This window comes from Callorhinus ursinus, unplaced genomic scaffold (assembly GCF_003265705.2).
Source record: "Callorhinus ursinus isolate GAN/ISIS: 27379988/994484 unplaced genomic scaffold, GSC_fseal_2.0 scaffold121, whole genome shotgun sequence".
NCBI lineage: Eukaryota > Metazoa > Chordata > Mammalia > Carnivora > Otariidae > Callorhinus > Callorhinus ursinus.
In genome coordinates, this window is record NW_027397183.1 from 281,007 (window position 1) to 297,405 (window position 16,399).

The 16,399-nt window shown below is 37.5% G+C and overlaps 1 protein-coding gene across 1 annotated transcript in view; it reads left to right on the forward strand.

The window, feature by feature from the left end:
* The window catches only part of RNF115 (ring finger protein 115), a 65,074-nt gene that overhangs the window by 31,324 nt on the left and 17,351 nt on the right, over positions 1-16,399 (forward strand). Inside the window, exon 4 of the mRNA XM_025858460.2 lies at positions 6,136-6,347. Coding sequence (XP_025714245.1) covers positions 6,136-6,347 — 212 coding nt within the window. The remainder of the gene's footprint in view (positions 1-6,135; positions 6,348-16,399) is intronic.

Genomic DNA, 16,399 nt, shown 5'->3' on the forward strand with positions numbered 1-16,399 from the left:
CGCTTTCTCTGTGTGTCAAATAAATAAATAAAATCTTTAAAAAAAAAATTCCTTCTTTAAAAAAAAAATGGTACAACCACTTAAGAAAACATACTAGCTGTTTTTTTTTAATAAAAAGATGAATCTGCATATATAAATATGTATACACATGTTCATAGCAACTTTATTTCTAATAGCTAAAAATTAGAAGTAACCAAAATCAACCCATCAACAAGTAGGTGGGTAGACGAATTGTGGTATAGTTTTATATTATGGAATACTACTCAGCATAAACCATTGGTAAAATATGGATGAATGTCAAAATAATCGAGTGAAGGAAGCCAGAGTACATACAATATGATCGTTTTTACATGAAATTCTAGAAAATATAAAATTCTAGAAAATGCAAACCACAGGAAGATCAGTGGTTGCTTAGGGGCAGGAGGAAGGGATTACCAAGGGGCACTAGAAAACATTTGGAGCTGATGGGTGTGTTCTTTTATCTTGATTTAATGTTTTCATAAAGTTGCTTGTGAACTTTTTCAAAATTGTACTCTCAATTGATTTATCTCTGTGAGACTGTAGTTTGTTTTTTCTTAAGATTTTATTTATTTATTGAGAGAGAGAGGGAAAGCATAGAGGGAGAAGCAGACTCCCCGCTGAGTAGAGAGCCCAGAAAGCCCAATGCGGGGCTTGATCCCAGGACCCCTGACCTGAGCCGAGGGCAGATGCTTAACCGACTGAGCCACCTGAGACTATAGTGTTTTAATTTAAAAGATATAATTCACACACCTTGTAATTTAACCTTTAAAGTGTGCAGTTCAGTGGTTTTAGTATATTCACAGTGTATAACCATCCCCACTAATTCTAAAACTTTTTTCACCCCAAAAAATAACCCTGTATCCATTAGTAGTCACTCCTTTTTTCTTCCCAGTTCCCTCAGCCGTAGGTAACCACCAATCTGTTTTCTCTGGATTTGCCTATTTGGGACATTTTATATAAATCATACATTATGTGACCTTTGTGACTGATTTCTTTTTCTTTTTCTTTTTTTTTAAAGATTTTATTTATTTGAGAGAGAGAATGAGATGGAGAGAGAGCATGAGAGGGGGGAGGGTCAGAGGGAGAAGCAGACGCCTGGGTGGCTCAGTTGGTTAAGCAACTGCCTTCGGCTCAGGTCATGATCCTAGAGTCCTGGGATCAAGTCCTGCATCGGGCTTCCTGTGACTGATTTCTTTCACTTACCATGTTGTTTTCAAGGTTCATCCATGTTGTAGCATGTATCAGTACTTTATTCTTTTTTTTTATGGCTACATAGTATTTCAGTTGTATGTATAGAGTACTACACTTTATTCACTCATCCGTTGGTGGGCATTTGGTTGTTTACACTATTTAGCTGTTATGAATAAGGAATATTTGTGTATAAATTTTTGTGTGAACGTATGTTTTCTTAGATATATAACTAGGTGTGAAATTGCTGGGTGCTATGGTAACTGTTTAACTTTTGAGGAACAGACCATAATATTTTAAGAGATGCTGATGTGATCATGGTTAGCTAATGGCAAATTCTGCTAAATGGAAAGTATTGTCCATCCTGTTTTTTATATTGTAAATATTTCAGCACAGGTATTTTCAGAAGCATTGTCTTTTTACCTCCATTCAGAGTAGCATTTCAGTTTTTCAAGCAAAACTTGTCAAATAAACAGTCTCTGTGAATCTTTTGGATGTTTCACCAAAACTTTGTAATAGTGGTCTTTGGTTTTACTTATACATAAGCCATGTCCCGAACCCGCAGTTTTATGGAAGAGTTATTTTTTTTTCTCTTATGCTTGTTTAAGTCTACTCAGAAGCAAATGACCTGAAGCTGTTCTTATCCTTAGTGTTGATTTGGTATAAATTTGTGTAGTGTGCTTTTTATCTTGTGTTCTGTGGCCAACGTGCACTATTTGGGACAGATACATTGATTGTTATTATTTGTTTATGCTAATTTTCAGTTTCCAAACAAGTAGCAAAATGCTTCATGCTGATATTGCAGCTGCTTCTAATCTTGAATTCCTTCAGAATTTTTACATGTATTAGATGTGATAACAAGTTGTATAATTATCAGTGCAGATTATTGATATTAGAATCTTGGTTTGGTACTTGATTTTTCTTCTAGTCAAAATTCTCAGATACTTAGTTTTTATGTTAATTATCATGATTGCTTTGAGAGTTCTTTTCTGTGAGCAAACTTTCTAGAACTTTATTCATATAGTAAGGGAATTGTACATTTCCTATAGTTTATGTAAGTGAGTTGGATGATGGAAAACGTGGAGGGGATAATACTTTTTCACTTATTAAAGGCAAGTACAGTTTTGGATATTTAAATGTTGCATTTACGTTGGAATTGGGGGACAAGCAAAACTTTGTGTTGTAGACCACTTTTCATACTAGAAACCAGCAATCTTTACCAGAGGTGGGACTGTCCCTAGAAAGGGAAATAAGTCTGATGATAAGTAAAAATGGCAGTTAAAATGAAAAGGTGCTTTGTTTCACTAGTATTTAGAGAAATCTTATTAATGTTTTTAGTGTGCATATTATTTTTTGTTCATCCAATTGGACATCAGAAGTTTTTAAAAGTTATTAAAAAACAGTGTTGGCAAGAGTATGGGAGAATGTAAGCTCTTGTACTCTGGCGGGAGTATAAATTGGTATAGACCTTTGGAGGGTAGCTTGGTATTCTCTAACAAAATTTAAAATGCTCATACCCAGTAATTCTATTTCTATGCTACAGGATGTCCATATGAAAAAGAATGCTTCCTAATATATTTTATGGGGCTAAGATAACTTGATAGCAAAATCAGACAAGGATAGTACACAAAAGGAAAATTAGAGGCCAATTCTGTCATGAACATAGATGCAGAAAACCCCAGAAATAGAATGCAGCAATGTGTTATAAGCTAGCTTGTGTTCATCCTAAGAATTCAGGGTTGGGGGCGCGGTGCCTGGGTGGCTCAGTGGGTTAAGCCATCTGCCTTTAGCTCAGGTCATGATCCCAGGGTCCTGGGATCAAGCCGTGCATTGGGCTCCCTGATCAGTGGGGAGCCTGCTTCTCCCTCTCCCTCTGCCTGCCGCTCCCTTTGCTTGTGCTCTCTCTCTTACTCTGTCACATAAATAAATAAAATCTTAAAAAAAAGAATTCAAGGTTGAGTTAATATTGAGGGCTAGAAGGCAGTGATGACATTTTAAAGTGCTGAAAGAAAAAACTGCCAACCAAGAATTCAAAATCTAGCAAAAGTGGGGCACCTGGATGGCTCAGTTGGTTAAGCGTCTGCCTTCGTTAGGCTCAGGTCCTGATCTCAGGGTCCCAAGATCCAGCCCCTTGGAGTGCTCTCTGCTCAGTGGGGAGTCTGATTCTCCCTCTCCCTCTGCCCTCCCCCCTCCCCCTGCTTGTTCACTCTTTCTCTCAAATAAATAAAATCCTTTAATTAGAAAAAAACCAAACTCGCAAAAGTATCTTTCAAGAATGAAGGAGAAATTAAGACATTCCCAGATAAACAACATTTGAGGGATTTCACTGCTAATAGACCTTCCATACAAGAAAGGCTAAAGGGAGTCTTTCAGACTCACTGTAGACCTATTGAATTTACTTTTTGGAGTAGGGCCAAAGAATATGCATTTTAAATAAACTCTCCTATTTATTCTTATAGACCAGAAACAAACAAACAAAAAAAACAAACCTTACAATGAGATATATTTTCTGTCTAGCAGATTGGTAAAAACTAAAAGCAAAAACAAAAGCCCTGTGATATCTAGTGCTTGCCAGGATTTGGTACGTTGGAAACTCTTGGTGGATGTGTGAGTTGAGAGTTACTGTGCAAAACAATTTGGGATTACCTAGTAAAATTGAAGATATATGGAACATATAAAGTTGTACAAACTGCTAAATGGAGAGACTTTTCTATCTCTGCAGCAGATGACACATATATGAATGTTCACACTGGCTGTTTGTAATAGCAAAAACCTGGAAACAATCTAGATGTTTATTGAGGAGAAAAGATTTTTAAAAGTGTGGTATAAAATGTGTGTGAAAATGAATGCACCAACATGTGCAGCCAAAAAAGCAAGTGCTTTCATAAGGCACTTTTATAATTCATAAGTCACATTTTATTAGGGATATATACATTTCTAGTAAAACTGTAAAGAAAAGCAAGGGGATAATAAACAAAAAATTACGGGTTGTGGTTACTGGAGGTTAGGGCAGGGAGGGACACACAGAGGGTTTCAGTGGCTTTAGTGATGGTTACATGGGTATATATTTTATTTTCTTATACCTCATTATATTTTACATGTATCAGATACTAGATACCATAATAGAAATGTTAAAGACTACATAAAATATAAAACATCCATTATGGTGCTCTTGAAAATAATGATAGGACTTTGTTCTGAGTCAATGCAAGCCTCTTTTTCTTCTATGTTTTTTATCCCTGTCTCCTATCTACAGTTTCTTTCACCTTCCATTTGTGGGGAGGGATAGCATCTCTTCCGACTTAAAAATGAAATCCATTGGGGCAGAGGTTCTTTTTTTTTTTTTTTTATAACATCTTATTCACTGCCATATCTTAAATAGTTCCCAGAAAGTGATTGGGACAGAGTACATGCTAAATGTTTCATTTGTTGACTTAGAGAGAGAGAGAGAGAGAGAGAGAGAGAGAGAGAGAGAGTGTGTGTGTGTGTGTGTGTGTGTGTGTGTGTGTGTGTTAACACAAAGATATTTAAAGATTGGAATTCTATACACCAAATTAACCTCTGAGTAGGAATTAGGGGTAGGGATTGGTCATGGCTGAATGAATGGAGACTGTATTGCACTTCATATTTTATATTCTGCGTTCACATTTTTGTAATATATTTATTGTGTATTTTTTAAAGGAGGAGGAACCATCTTTGAAAATCAAGAAGCAAAATGTAAACCGGAAAAAATGGCAAAAATAACATTTTTGACAAACCTAAACAAACTCCTTAATTTCAAGAATCGATTTGACAAGTTATTGGATGTTAGGTTGAGACTAGAGTGGGGTCTGAAATCAGATGAGCTTTAACATGCGGCTGGGCTGCTAATCCGTTCTCTGAATGTTTCTAGAGGAGGCTTGTTGTTAGTATGGGTCTCTGGAAGAAATGATCAGTCTGGAGCAGGAGGGCTGTGAGGATTTTAAGACCTAAGGTCATGTGCTGAGCAGTTTTGTGTCCCTCTTATTATATATACATTAAATAATGAGTTTGTCTGTTAGACTTAAAACTTTGAAACAAAATGAAAAGACCAGGATGTAACCAGAGTTATGTGCTTGGTTGGATAGAGTGAAATAGGTAGTATTCTCTGGAACTCTAAAATATCTGGTGTACAGATAAATAAAATTTAAATTATTTCAGTTGTGGTTTGTTTTTTTCCATTCACTCTTTGTTGAATAATTCCAAACACACATCCCCCCTACTCCTGTCCCCACACCCCCAACAACACCCTTTGAGTGATAAAATATGTACAACAGAATAGTCTTATCAAACATTCCTGCACTGCTTTGGCACAGCTTTGACAATGTCCCTTAATAGAAGTATTTTGTAGTCCTCTGTCTCCACTTTGTAGTAATGATCTGTAAAAAATGTGTAACTACATCCATTTTATTTAAATCTTAGGTTATTATATAGTAGAAATGTGGATGTTATTTGTGACAAAGCACAAGAATATGATGATCTAAATGATTGTGCTTAGGACAGAAGTCCATGGTATGTCTGGCTCACATTTTTACTTCAGAAGGGGAAACTGGCCAGAGGCATGTGGATATGAGGTCATTATTAAGGAAAGGGTCCAGCTGTTGGCTTGTTTCTGTATGAGGGAAATTTAAGTTTCTCAGTACGTAAGTGCCCCCCCGTACACACACACACACACACACACACACACACACACCATGTATGCACTTGAAAGACATTTCTTTTCTCCTCTATGAAATTAGGGAAATATACACTTCTATAGTCTATAGTTTGGAACTGCTGAATTTCGAACTGTTAAAAACTATTCCAAAAAAATCTTTTTTCCTCCTTTTTCAGTATTTATTCTTACCATTTCCTCTTTCCTCTGATCTTGAAACCAGTAACGTGTTGTTTATTTCTGGTTTTTACTAGCTCTGGGAACATTTGGACCACACGATGTTTTTCCCAGATTTTAGACCATTTCTAAGTAGCAATCCACTGGACCAAGATAATAGAGCCAATGAGAGGGGTCACCAAACTCACACTGACTTCTGGGGACCAAGTCGTCCTCCACGGCTGCCAATGACTCGAAGATACAGATCACGAGGAAGTACTCGTCCTGATAGATCCCCAGCTATTGAAGGGTGAGTTTTTTCTTTAAGTTCTCTTTAAGGGTAGTTTCAATGAAGGATGTATTGGCATAATCTAATCTTTATAAGGTTCTTATACTTCTTACCTTTATGGACAAGATGGAGATATAAACAGAATGAAGGTGAAGTTAAACTGAATGTTTCTTCTCAACTGCTACCAGTTAACAAATGATGATAAACTAAAGGATGCTAAAACTAATGATATAGGTCTCTGGTTAATTTTATTAATGTCTTAGATTAATATATAGGTGATACATTTGTTTATCAGAAAATACTGAAAGGGATATCCAGTATATTGGACAACATTAGGATTCAAAAAGACCTCAAGAGATTGGAGCAATGGACTTAATATGAAATTTAATAGAAATATAGTCTTGTGACTGTAAAAGCATTCATGCAACAAATGTGTATTGAATGTCTTTTATGCTGGAACACTTCTATTTGATATTGGGGATACAGTGGTGAGCAAAACAGATGCTGACCTTTGATCTCATAGAGCCCATTTTGTAGGAATAATAAACATGAATTTTTAAAAGTGTTTGCCATATGCTTAGGATTGTACTTCATGCTTTATCTGCTTATTTAATCCATATGAATTAGTAGGTGCTATTGCTATTCTTACTTTATATAAGAATAAAATAAGACTCAGAGAAATAAAATAACCTGGATCAGTGGTAGATCCAGGATTTACTTGAATCCAGGGAGGTATGAATCTAGTGCTGCATGGCAGCCACTAGCCACATGGGGTTATATCGATTTAAATTAATTAAAAGTTAATAAAACTCAAAATTCTTCAGTCACAGTAGCCACATTTCAAGGGTTCAGTAGCTACAGATTGCTAGTAGTTACCATATTTTACAGCACAGATTATAGAACATTTCCGTTATCTCAGAAAGTGCTATTGGACAGTGCTGTTTTAGAGCCTACACTCTCTTACATATATACACCTTCTAGATTTTACTATTAATAGCTTACTATACTTGCTTTATCACATATCTATCCACTTATTTGTCCATTAGTTCATATTATATCTTATGAATTTCAAAGTTAGTTGTAGACATTTCTTCTTAGGACAATAATAAGATATAGGAAATCTGATTTAATGGGATTGTCAAGGACAAAAGCCAAAAAATCTTAGACCTTTGTAATAACGTATGGTGCTGAGAGGCAGATCTGTGCCGGTTAAACCGCATGTAGTTTCCTTTCTCTACGTGGTATGGACCCCACTGTTGAACTCCTCAGCTACAGCTCATCTACAGTTTTACCCCTTGTGCACTTATTTTCTCCTACCCACTAAACTGCCAATTTTGGATCAGTGCTGTGGTCTGCTTTTACCTTGTTCCTCCCCTGAGGGAATGGCTGAATACTGCTGGAGGAAAATCATTAATGTGCCCATTGGTGCCCCTGCAGCTGGCAAAGTGTATTTAATCTCCATTAGACTGTCAATGCTTTTGATTAGTCTTTTAATTTGCATTCCCCTCAGGAAATAATTTTGAACTTCCGCCAAATTTCACTCCAAATTTCTTGTCTGGTAGCTGATTCTCAGCAGCTGATTGTATTCTTCATTTTGAAAATTGGGGCCTCAGACATGAACTCCCAAAAACCCTGGGTCAAATTTTTCTATATTAATATTTATTTCTCCTTCCAGTCTCCTAAGATGAGGTATCCCGCCTTTGTTTTCAAAGTAACTCCATCAGCCCATGTTTCTGACTCATTCTTTACCTATTTCCTCTGAGATTTAGTTTCATCCATTTTCATCTCCCTGCTTCCTTTTTCCCCCTTTGCTGCTCCCCCACCTCCCCCACACTGTAGCAGCATGGTTTTCAACTCTGGCTCTACATTAGTGTCACTGAGGTATTTTTAAAAATCCTGATACCTGGTCCCTGTCCCCAAGGATTTCGGTTCAAGTATTCTGGGTGAGATTTAAGCACTGGTAATTTTTTTTTTTTTTTTTTTAAAGATTTTATTTATTTGACAGGGAGAGAGAGAGAGTGCAAACAGGGGGAGTGGTAGGCAGAGGGAGAGGGAGAAGTAGGCTCCCCGCTGAGCAGGGAGCCTGATGGGGGGGGGGGGCTCAATCCCAGGACCCTGACAGGATTACTTACCTAAATTTTCAGATCTCTGTCACTTCTCTCTATAAGATCCATTGTCATAGGGTCCATAACTTCATATACAAGGGCCTCTATGTTTCTGAACTCTGCAACCTTGTTTCCTGTCACTTTCTCCTTCTATTCCACCAATATAAAACTTATCATTCTCTACATACACCATGGTGTTTCTAGCTCGTTTACCTTTACTTAATCTGTTTCCTTTGGCAGAAATACCTCTACTGCTTTCTTAACCCAATTAATCCTTTGTTGAATTTAGGAAGCCTCCTGTGACCTCAGGACTGTGTCAGAGGCCCTTCTTTGTGCTCTCCCAAAGCACCTCATGCACTCCCCTACCATAGTTCTAACTATACCAGTTGAAGTTATATTAATACTAGTGGCTAGCATTCATGAAGTATACTATGCCATAGTAGGTACTATGAAGTACCTACTGTGAGGTAGGCACTACTGAGGAAAATTGAGATTCTGCCTTATTAGAGTGTATATTAGTTATCGGTTGTTGCATAACAAATTATCCTAAAACTTGGTGACTTGAAACAGTAATAATTATGTATTATCACTCAACAGTTCTTTGAGAAATTCAGATAAGGTAGGAGATAGTTTCTCTGTGCTGTGTGATGTCTAGGATCGCAGCTAGAACACATAAAGCCTGAGGGCTGAAATCATCTGTAGGCTTATTTGTGTACATGTCTGGTGGTAGTGCTAGCTGGTAGCTGGGCGTTTAGTTCATGCTATCAGGGAAAACCCACACATGACCTTCCTTAGTTTTAAGTCAAGTCTAGGGTTTTGTGTGTGTGTGTTTTTTTAAAGATGTCCGCTAATTTGAATTTGTCTGATTGTTTCTTCATTCTGATTAAGTATCTGGGCAAGAGTACTAGATAAATGATGTATCCTTCTCAGAGTTATCGCAGCAGAGGGGCACATTGTCAGCTTTCCCCATCATGGGTAGTGTTGTTTGACCATTTGGTTAAAGCCTTGTCTGCCAAACTTTTCTTGTAAAGGTACACTTTCTCCTCTGTAATTAATAAATAATCTGTGGTGATACTTGGATATTGAATGAACATCTGGTTCCCTAGTAGTTTTTTACGTGATGATTCTTGCCTGAATTATTACTATAATGGCTGTAAAATAATGATTTTTCTATTTCTATGATTCTTTCTACAGATACCGATCTTCTTTTTTCTTCTCCTTGCCCTATCTTATCAGCCCACTTATTTATTTTAGCATGGACTCATGGATTTTATTTTAATCATTATTCATTTTGATGCTCATAATCCCAATTTGACCAGAGTAATTGGATCTAAGCATTTTAGGCAGTAACCCTTGTTCATAGCCCTTAAATTAATAAGAGAGTTGGGGTGTCAGAGTAAAGTGATCAGCTTGTGTTTCTCTGATTATTAGCTGACAATTTCTGGCCTACCGGACAAACACAGTTTCTGCTAGGAGTCTTGTAAAGGAAATAAAATTCTTTCAAGAAGATTTTTTTTAGTTGCTAATAGGAATGGGGAGAATTATTCTAATTTGTTCTGTCTACTGTATGAATGCTTAAAAAACAGTATGAATGCCCTTTGGCAGCCTTGTATTTTGTCTGCAATCTGAGACGAGAAGGTAACTAACATTTAATCAAATGCCTAGAATTTTTCAGGCACTAGGCTATATACACTCTTCTCACAGCCCTGGAGCTGGGCCATGAACAGCTAAAGTAGGCAGGGATCAAATTTTAGTATCTTTTGCTCAGAAATTCCTTGCCAGATTAATAAAATATCAGTGTGGACACATTAGCTTGATTCAGTCCTCCTTGGTTGCTTTGCTTATTTATTCCATTGGAAATTGTGGTCTACTCTGTTACTACATTGTCCTTTTAACTAATAGCAGAGTGGGAGAAAGATACAAGCCTCCTTTTCTCATGTGTCCTTTACAGACAATTGTATTACCTGAGTAACATATAACCTGACTTAATGATGGCTTAAGAATTTTTTTTCTTACACATAACAAGATGTCTATAGCTGGGTGGCAGTAGGATATTTCTATATCTTAACCATGTTAGGGTTGAATCTCTGTGGTTCTCTTGGTCTTTCTCTCATGCTTACTGCCTTAGAGCCTCAGGAAAGAAGAAAGGGAAAAGGGATAGCATCAGCTTATTTGTTCCCCTCCCCCCCCCTTTTTTTAAGGAAAGGAAAATCTTTTCCATTGCCCCACTCCCACCTGTATATTCCTTACCAAGAAAATTCCACTCATTGGGCACTTTGTTACATGTTTCCCATCCCCAACTGTAAAGAAAGCTGGGAGAGCATGGATTTAGCTTTTGAATCCTTTGTAGTAGGAGGTGGCAAGGGAGAATGGTGTTGAGAATGGATTTGGGGTCAGACAGCTAGTGTCTGCTAATTAGATATTTTATTAGCTATTTTAGCTAATAGAAAAAGTAACATGTTACTTCAGATTAATTGTAGCATAGGATTAACATTTATTTTACATTAAATAATGTTTTAGCAGTCTTCTGAAGATTTTGATCTGATCTTGTAAGATATGTTAACCACGTGCACCCTCCCACACACACCTTTTTTTTGTGGGGGGTGAGTGTCATGAACTTAGTGATTTTTGGCTCTGAATCAGCATTTTATATATTTTAGTCATTTAGCTTTTTTTTTTTTTTAAGATTTTATTTGAGAGAGAATGAAAGAGATTATGAGAGCGGGGTGAGAGGCAGAGGGAGAAAGTCATTTAACTCTTGCTGATTTTTCCCCATTCTATCATTATTATTATAATTTAAAGGTTTTTAAAAGATTTATTTTATTTTAGAGACAGAGGGTGTGTATGGGGGTTGGGGGGGGCAAGAGGGAGTGGGAGAGAAACCCAAGCAGACTCTGCTGCGTGTTGAGCCCAAGGTGGGGCTCGATCTCACCACCCTTAGTTCACCACCCAAGCCTAAACCAAGAGTCCGACGCTTAACTGACTGCACCATTCAGGCATCCCTATCATTTAAAGTTTTCATTAAATAAACCTACCCGTTTTTTACCTTATTTAGACATACTGTGAAAAGAAGTTTCATGTTATTACTTGTGTAAACAATATTGACTAAATATGTAGATGCAAAAACATTTGCCATTAGGAGAAAGTAACTATATATGTAAATACATTAAAAATGAAACAACATTATCTTCTAAGGGGTTCATATCAAAGTACGTAAAGAACTTACACAGCTGAACATCAAAAAACTCCAAATAATTTGACTAAATGGGCAGGGGAATCTGAATAGACATTTTTCCAAAAAAGACATATATAGATGGCCAACAGGTACATGAAAAGATGTTCAACATCAGTAATCGTCAGGGAAATGCAAATCAAAATCACAGCGAGATATCACCTCAAACCTGTTAGAATGGCCGTTATCGGGTGCCTGGGTGGCTCAGTTGGTTAAGCGACTGCCTTCGGCTCAGGTCATGATCCTGGAGTCCCAGGATCGAGTCCCGCATCGGGCTCCCTGCTCGGTGGAGAGCCTGTTTCTCCCTCTCCCTCTGTCTGCCTCTCTGCCTACTTGTGCTCTCTCTCTATCTCTGTCAAATAAATAAATAAAATCTTTAAAAAAAAAAAAAGAATGGCCGTTATCAAAAAGACAAAAAATAGCCATTGTTGGTGAGGATGTGGAGAAAAGGGAATAAACCCTTGTGCACTGTTGGTGGGAATGTAAATTGGTGCAGCCAGTATGGAAGACAGTGTGGAGATTCCTCAAGAAAAATAGAACTACCATATGATCCACCAGGTCCACTTCTGGATATTAATCCGATAAAAATGAAAACACTAATTTGAAAAGATACATGCACATCCCCCCATGTTTATTGCAGCATTATTTACAATAGCTAAGATGTAGAAACAACCTGAATGTCTATCAGTAGATAAGTGGATAAAGAAAACATGGTATAGATATATAATAGAATATTATTCAGCCATAAAAAAGAATGAAATCTTGCCATTTGTAACAGTGTGGCTGGACCTTGCAGACATTATGGTAAGTGAAATAGTCAGAAAAAGACAAATATATGATCTCACATGTGGGATCTAAAAAAACCCCCAAATCCTAAAACCAAGTTTATAAATACAGAGAACAGATTTATGGTTGCCAGGACGGGGTGGGGAAAGGGAGTGGGGCATGGGAGGTGAGCAAAATGGGTGAAGGCAGTGGGGGTCAAAAGGTACAAACTTCCAGTTATAATATAAATAAGTTGGGGATACAGCAAAGTGGCTATAGTTAATAATACTGTATTTTATATTTGGAAATTGCTAAGAGAGTAGATCTTAAAAGTTCTTAACACAAGAAAAAGAAATTCTAATTATGGTGATGGATGTGAACTAGATTTATTGTGATCATTTCACAATACATACAAATATCAAATTTTAAAAAGTATTTTGTTAAAACTAATTGAAGATTATTTCATGAATGTTATGAAAGTTGAAGTGCAGCAATGTCTGAAGTCTATAAGCGATGGTTTCTCGTTTCTAGTAAGATAAATACTTTTATCTTTGCTTACTTATTAGGGAGTTATATGTCAGTGTTTAAAATGCTGTGTGGTATAATTGTAAAATAAACTCTTCAAAAAAGAGGAGTGCAGAAACTAGCCCTGTATATTTGTTGTTGCATGTGCTGAAATCTACAGCTTTTTTGGGGTGATGAAGCATTCTGCAGGTTTACTGTCAAGAGGCTGGAGGGCACCTGGGTGGCTCAGTCGTTAAGCGTCTGCCTTCGGCTCAGGTCTTGATCCCAGGGTCCTGGGATCGAGCCCCACATCGGGCTCCCTGCTCCGCGGGAAGCCTGCTTCTCCCTCCCCCACTCCCCCTGCTTATGTTCCCTCTCTCGCTGTCTCTCTCTCTCAAATAAATAAATAAAATCTTAAAACAAAAAAAAAAAAGAGGCTCGGTTTTTTTGTCTTTTTGTTTTTTTGTGGGGAGTTTTTTGTTTGTTTTTTTGGAGTTCAGCAAGGACAAACTTTTAAAATTGCATTCTGCTTGGCCCTGTGTAGGATGGGAGGAGGATATCCTAACCCTTTGTCATGTTCATACGCAGAAAAATAATGAAAGTTGACTAGAGCCCACTTTTTTTTTTTTTTTTTTTTTTTTATTTAATCCAGGACTTCATTTATGTAACTGTTGCTTCTGAAAGGAGAAAAGTTTAAAAGAATGTTTTTGCATCTGTTCATAAGGGGGCTGGTAATTTTTTTGTGTTTACTTTATCACATTTTGGTATCAGGATTATGTTAGTTTGATAAAATGAACTGGAAAATCTTTGTTTTTTTTATGCTTAGGAATAGTTTAAATAACATAGGAATTACCTGTTCCCTAAAGGTAGAAATTACCTATAATTCTGTCTGGGTCTGGCATCTTTTGAGGGACCAAATCTCTTACAACCTTTAAAGTTACTTCTGGGGTTAATGGTCTGGGGTGGTGTTGTATTCATCTCTATTCCCAGCTTCTAGAATAATGTCTGTTTTATAGTGGATACTAAATATATTTCTGTTGAATGAATGGATAATTGTAATTATGTTTCTAAGAGGTATATGGAATATATGCGTTAGTGGTAATTATAGCTAAGAGTTTGTGCCAGGCCCTAGTCTGAGTGCATTACAGATAGTAATTTGTTTAATCTTCACTGTAACCCTATGGAGAAGTTACTGTGAATCTCCATTTTACAGTAGAAACTGAGGCACAGAGTGGCTAGGTAAATTGCCTGAAATTATAAAGCCAGTTAAATATTGGAGCCAGGATATTATACAAGTGATATTTGTATTTGGCAGGATTATGTATGTTTAAAAAGTAAGCAAATCTAATAGTATCATATTATCTTCCCAATTAAAGAAAAAAAGAATTAAGCATTTCCCTAACTTTCTCAGAAACTTTCCTTCCAAAGTACACATAGTGGCTGTGAGGGCGATCTGGCTGCGACATCTGTCACCCCATTGATCTCCAGGGTTGATTTCAGCAGATCTGGTGGGCTAGGCTGATTTCCCCTTCCTCCCTCACTGCTCCATGTGCCTCCCTCCCCAAGCTGTGCGCTAGAAGAGGAGGACCTTCCCCGATAGAGGAAGACCCTGCTTCCATCAAGGGTATATGAGTAGCTGTGGTCCCCTGCTAGAATCTCCAAACAAGCTCCAAAGCACAAATACCAATATGTCAGGAAGTAGTACCTGCAAGTTTTTAGTTCACGTTCTTTTTTTCTTTTCCTTCATGTAAATGGAACACAACATATCTTTTTTGGTCATACTTTTATGGGTCATATTCTGCCTGCTTAGCAGGTCTACCCTGTTTCTTCTACAATGATTGTTTCTCCTTTACAGTAGTTGTCATTATACGTCACCCTGTGTTTTGTTTTGTTTTGTTTTTTTAAGATTTTATTTATTTGTGAGAGAGTGAGTGGGAACACAAGCAGGTGGAGTGGCAGGCAGAGGGAGAAGTAGGCTCCCCGCTGAGCAAGGAGCCTGATACAGGATTCCATCCCAGGATCCTAGGATCGTGACCTGAGCGGAACGCCGACACTTAACCGACTGAGCCACCCAGGCATCCCCTCACCCAGTGTTTTGAAAGTACATTACAATTTCATATTTTATAGATTTCTTTTTGATTAGATTTTAGCGTGGCTTCTTCCTAATGATGGTTTTTCCCGTTGATTTGAGAGGGAGTATAACGTTTTATTCTGCTCATCAGGTTTTCAGCTGGTGGTTTCTGTGGGCTACATCGCAGGCTACTCCTATTCATTCCACTGATTCTACTATATAGACAGAGTGCTTTGTCATTTAAAAAAATCAGATGTCAGGGCGCCTGGGTGGCTCAGTCGGTTGAGCGACTGCCTTCGGCTCAGGTCATGATCCTGGAGTCCCAGGATCGAGTCCCGCATCGGGCTCCCTGCTCAGCGGGGAGTCTGCTTCTCCCTCTGACCCTCTTCCCTCTCGTGCTCTCTATCTCTCATTCTCTCTCTCTCTCAAATAAATAAATAAAATCTTTAAAAAAAAAAAATCAGATGTCAGAGATTAATTAGCCTTTGTGGGATTATTAATGTATTCCTTACACCAATTTAGGGAGTTACCCTGAAATGAGATCTATTTTCTTTGGCTTTTTCAATGACATGAGTGAAACCTCTTTGCAAATGTAAAGATGGGTAAGTCTCACATTGTTCATTCTTTTTTTTTTTTTTTTTAAGGATTTTATTTATTTATTTGACACAGAGAGACACAACGAGAGAGGGAACACAGCGGGGGAGTGGGAGAGGGAGAAGCAAGCTTCCTGCTAAGCAGGGAGCCTGATGCAAGACTTCCCTGGGATCAAGACCTGAGCCAAAGGCAGACGCTTAATGACTGAGCCACCCAGGCGCCCCTGTTCATTCATTCTGCAAATACTTGTGAGAGTGTCTAAAGTATGTCCTCTAATCTGCAGCTTTCAAATGATTGTTTATCCAGCTGTAAATAGGGTCCTGAATAGACTAGCTCATCTTATCTAACCTTCAATGAATCTGACCTGTGCCAGAAGACTAATTTATTAATTTGCAGCTAGGGGTATTCTATTTCAGGGACTGGAAAACTCATTTCTGCTTGTTAGCAAAATGCTGTCTTTGAATTTCCCAGATAACAAGAAATCAAAAGCAATCAGATGGTTTCTTGGTGTGTATAGAATAAACAAAAGAGATTGCATAGTCTTCAGGAGAAATATCACTTGGATTTTGACAAGTCTAAGGAATTATTCACATTTCACCTTAAAGAATTTTTTTTAGGATGGCAGAATATTTATATTTGTCAGTTCTTTTTCCTTGTCTCTGTTAGACCAACACTTTTTCAGACTTCATAGAGGTTACTACCCATTACTTGCACTTAATATATTAAGACCTGTTTTTATTTTAATGTGTTGTACTCCTTTAACATTTGTTTTTTATTGTTACATTTAGCCTGGTGTTTTGAT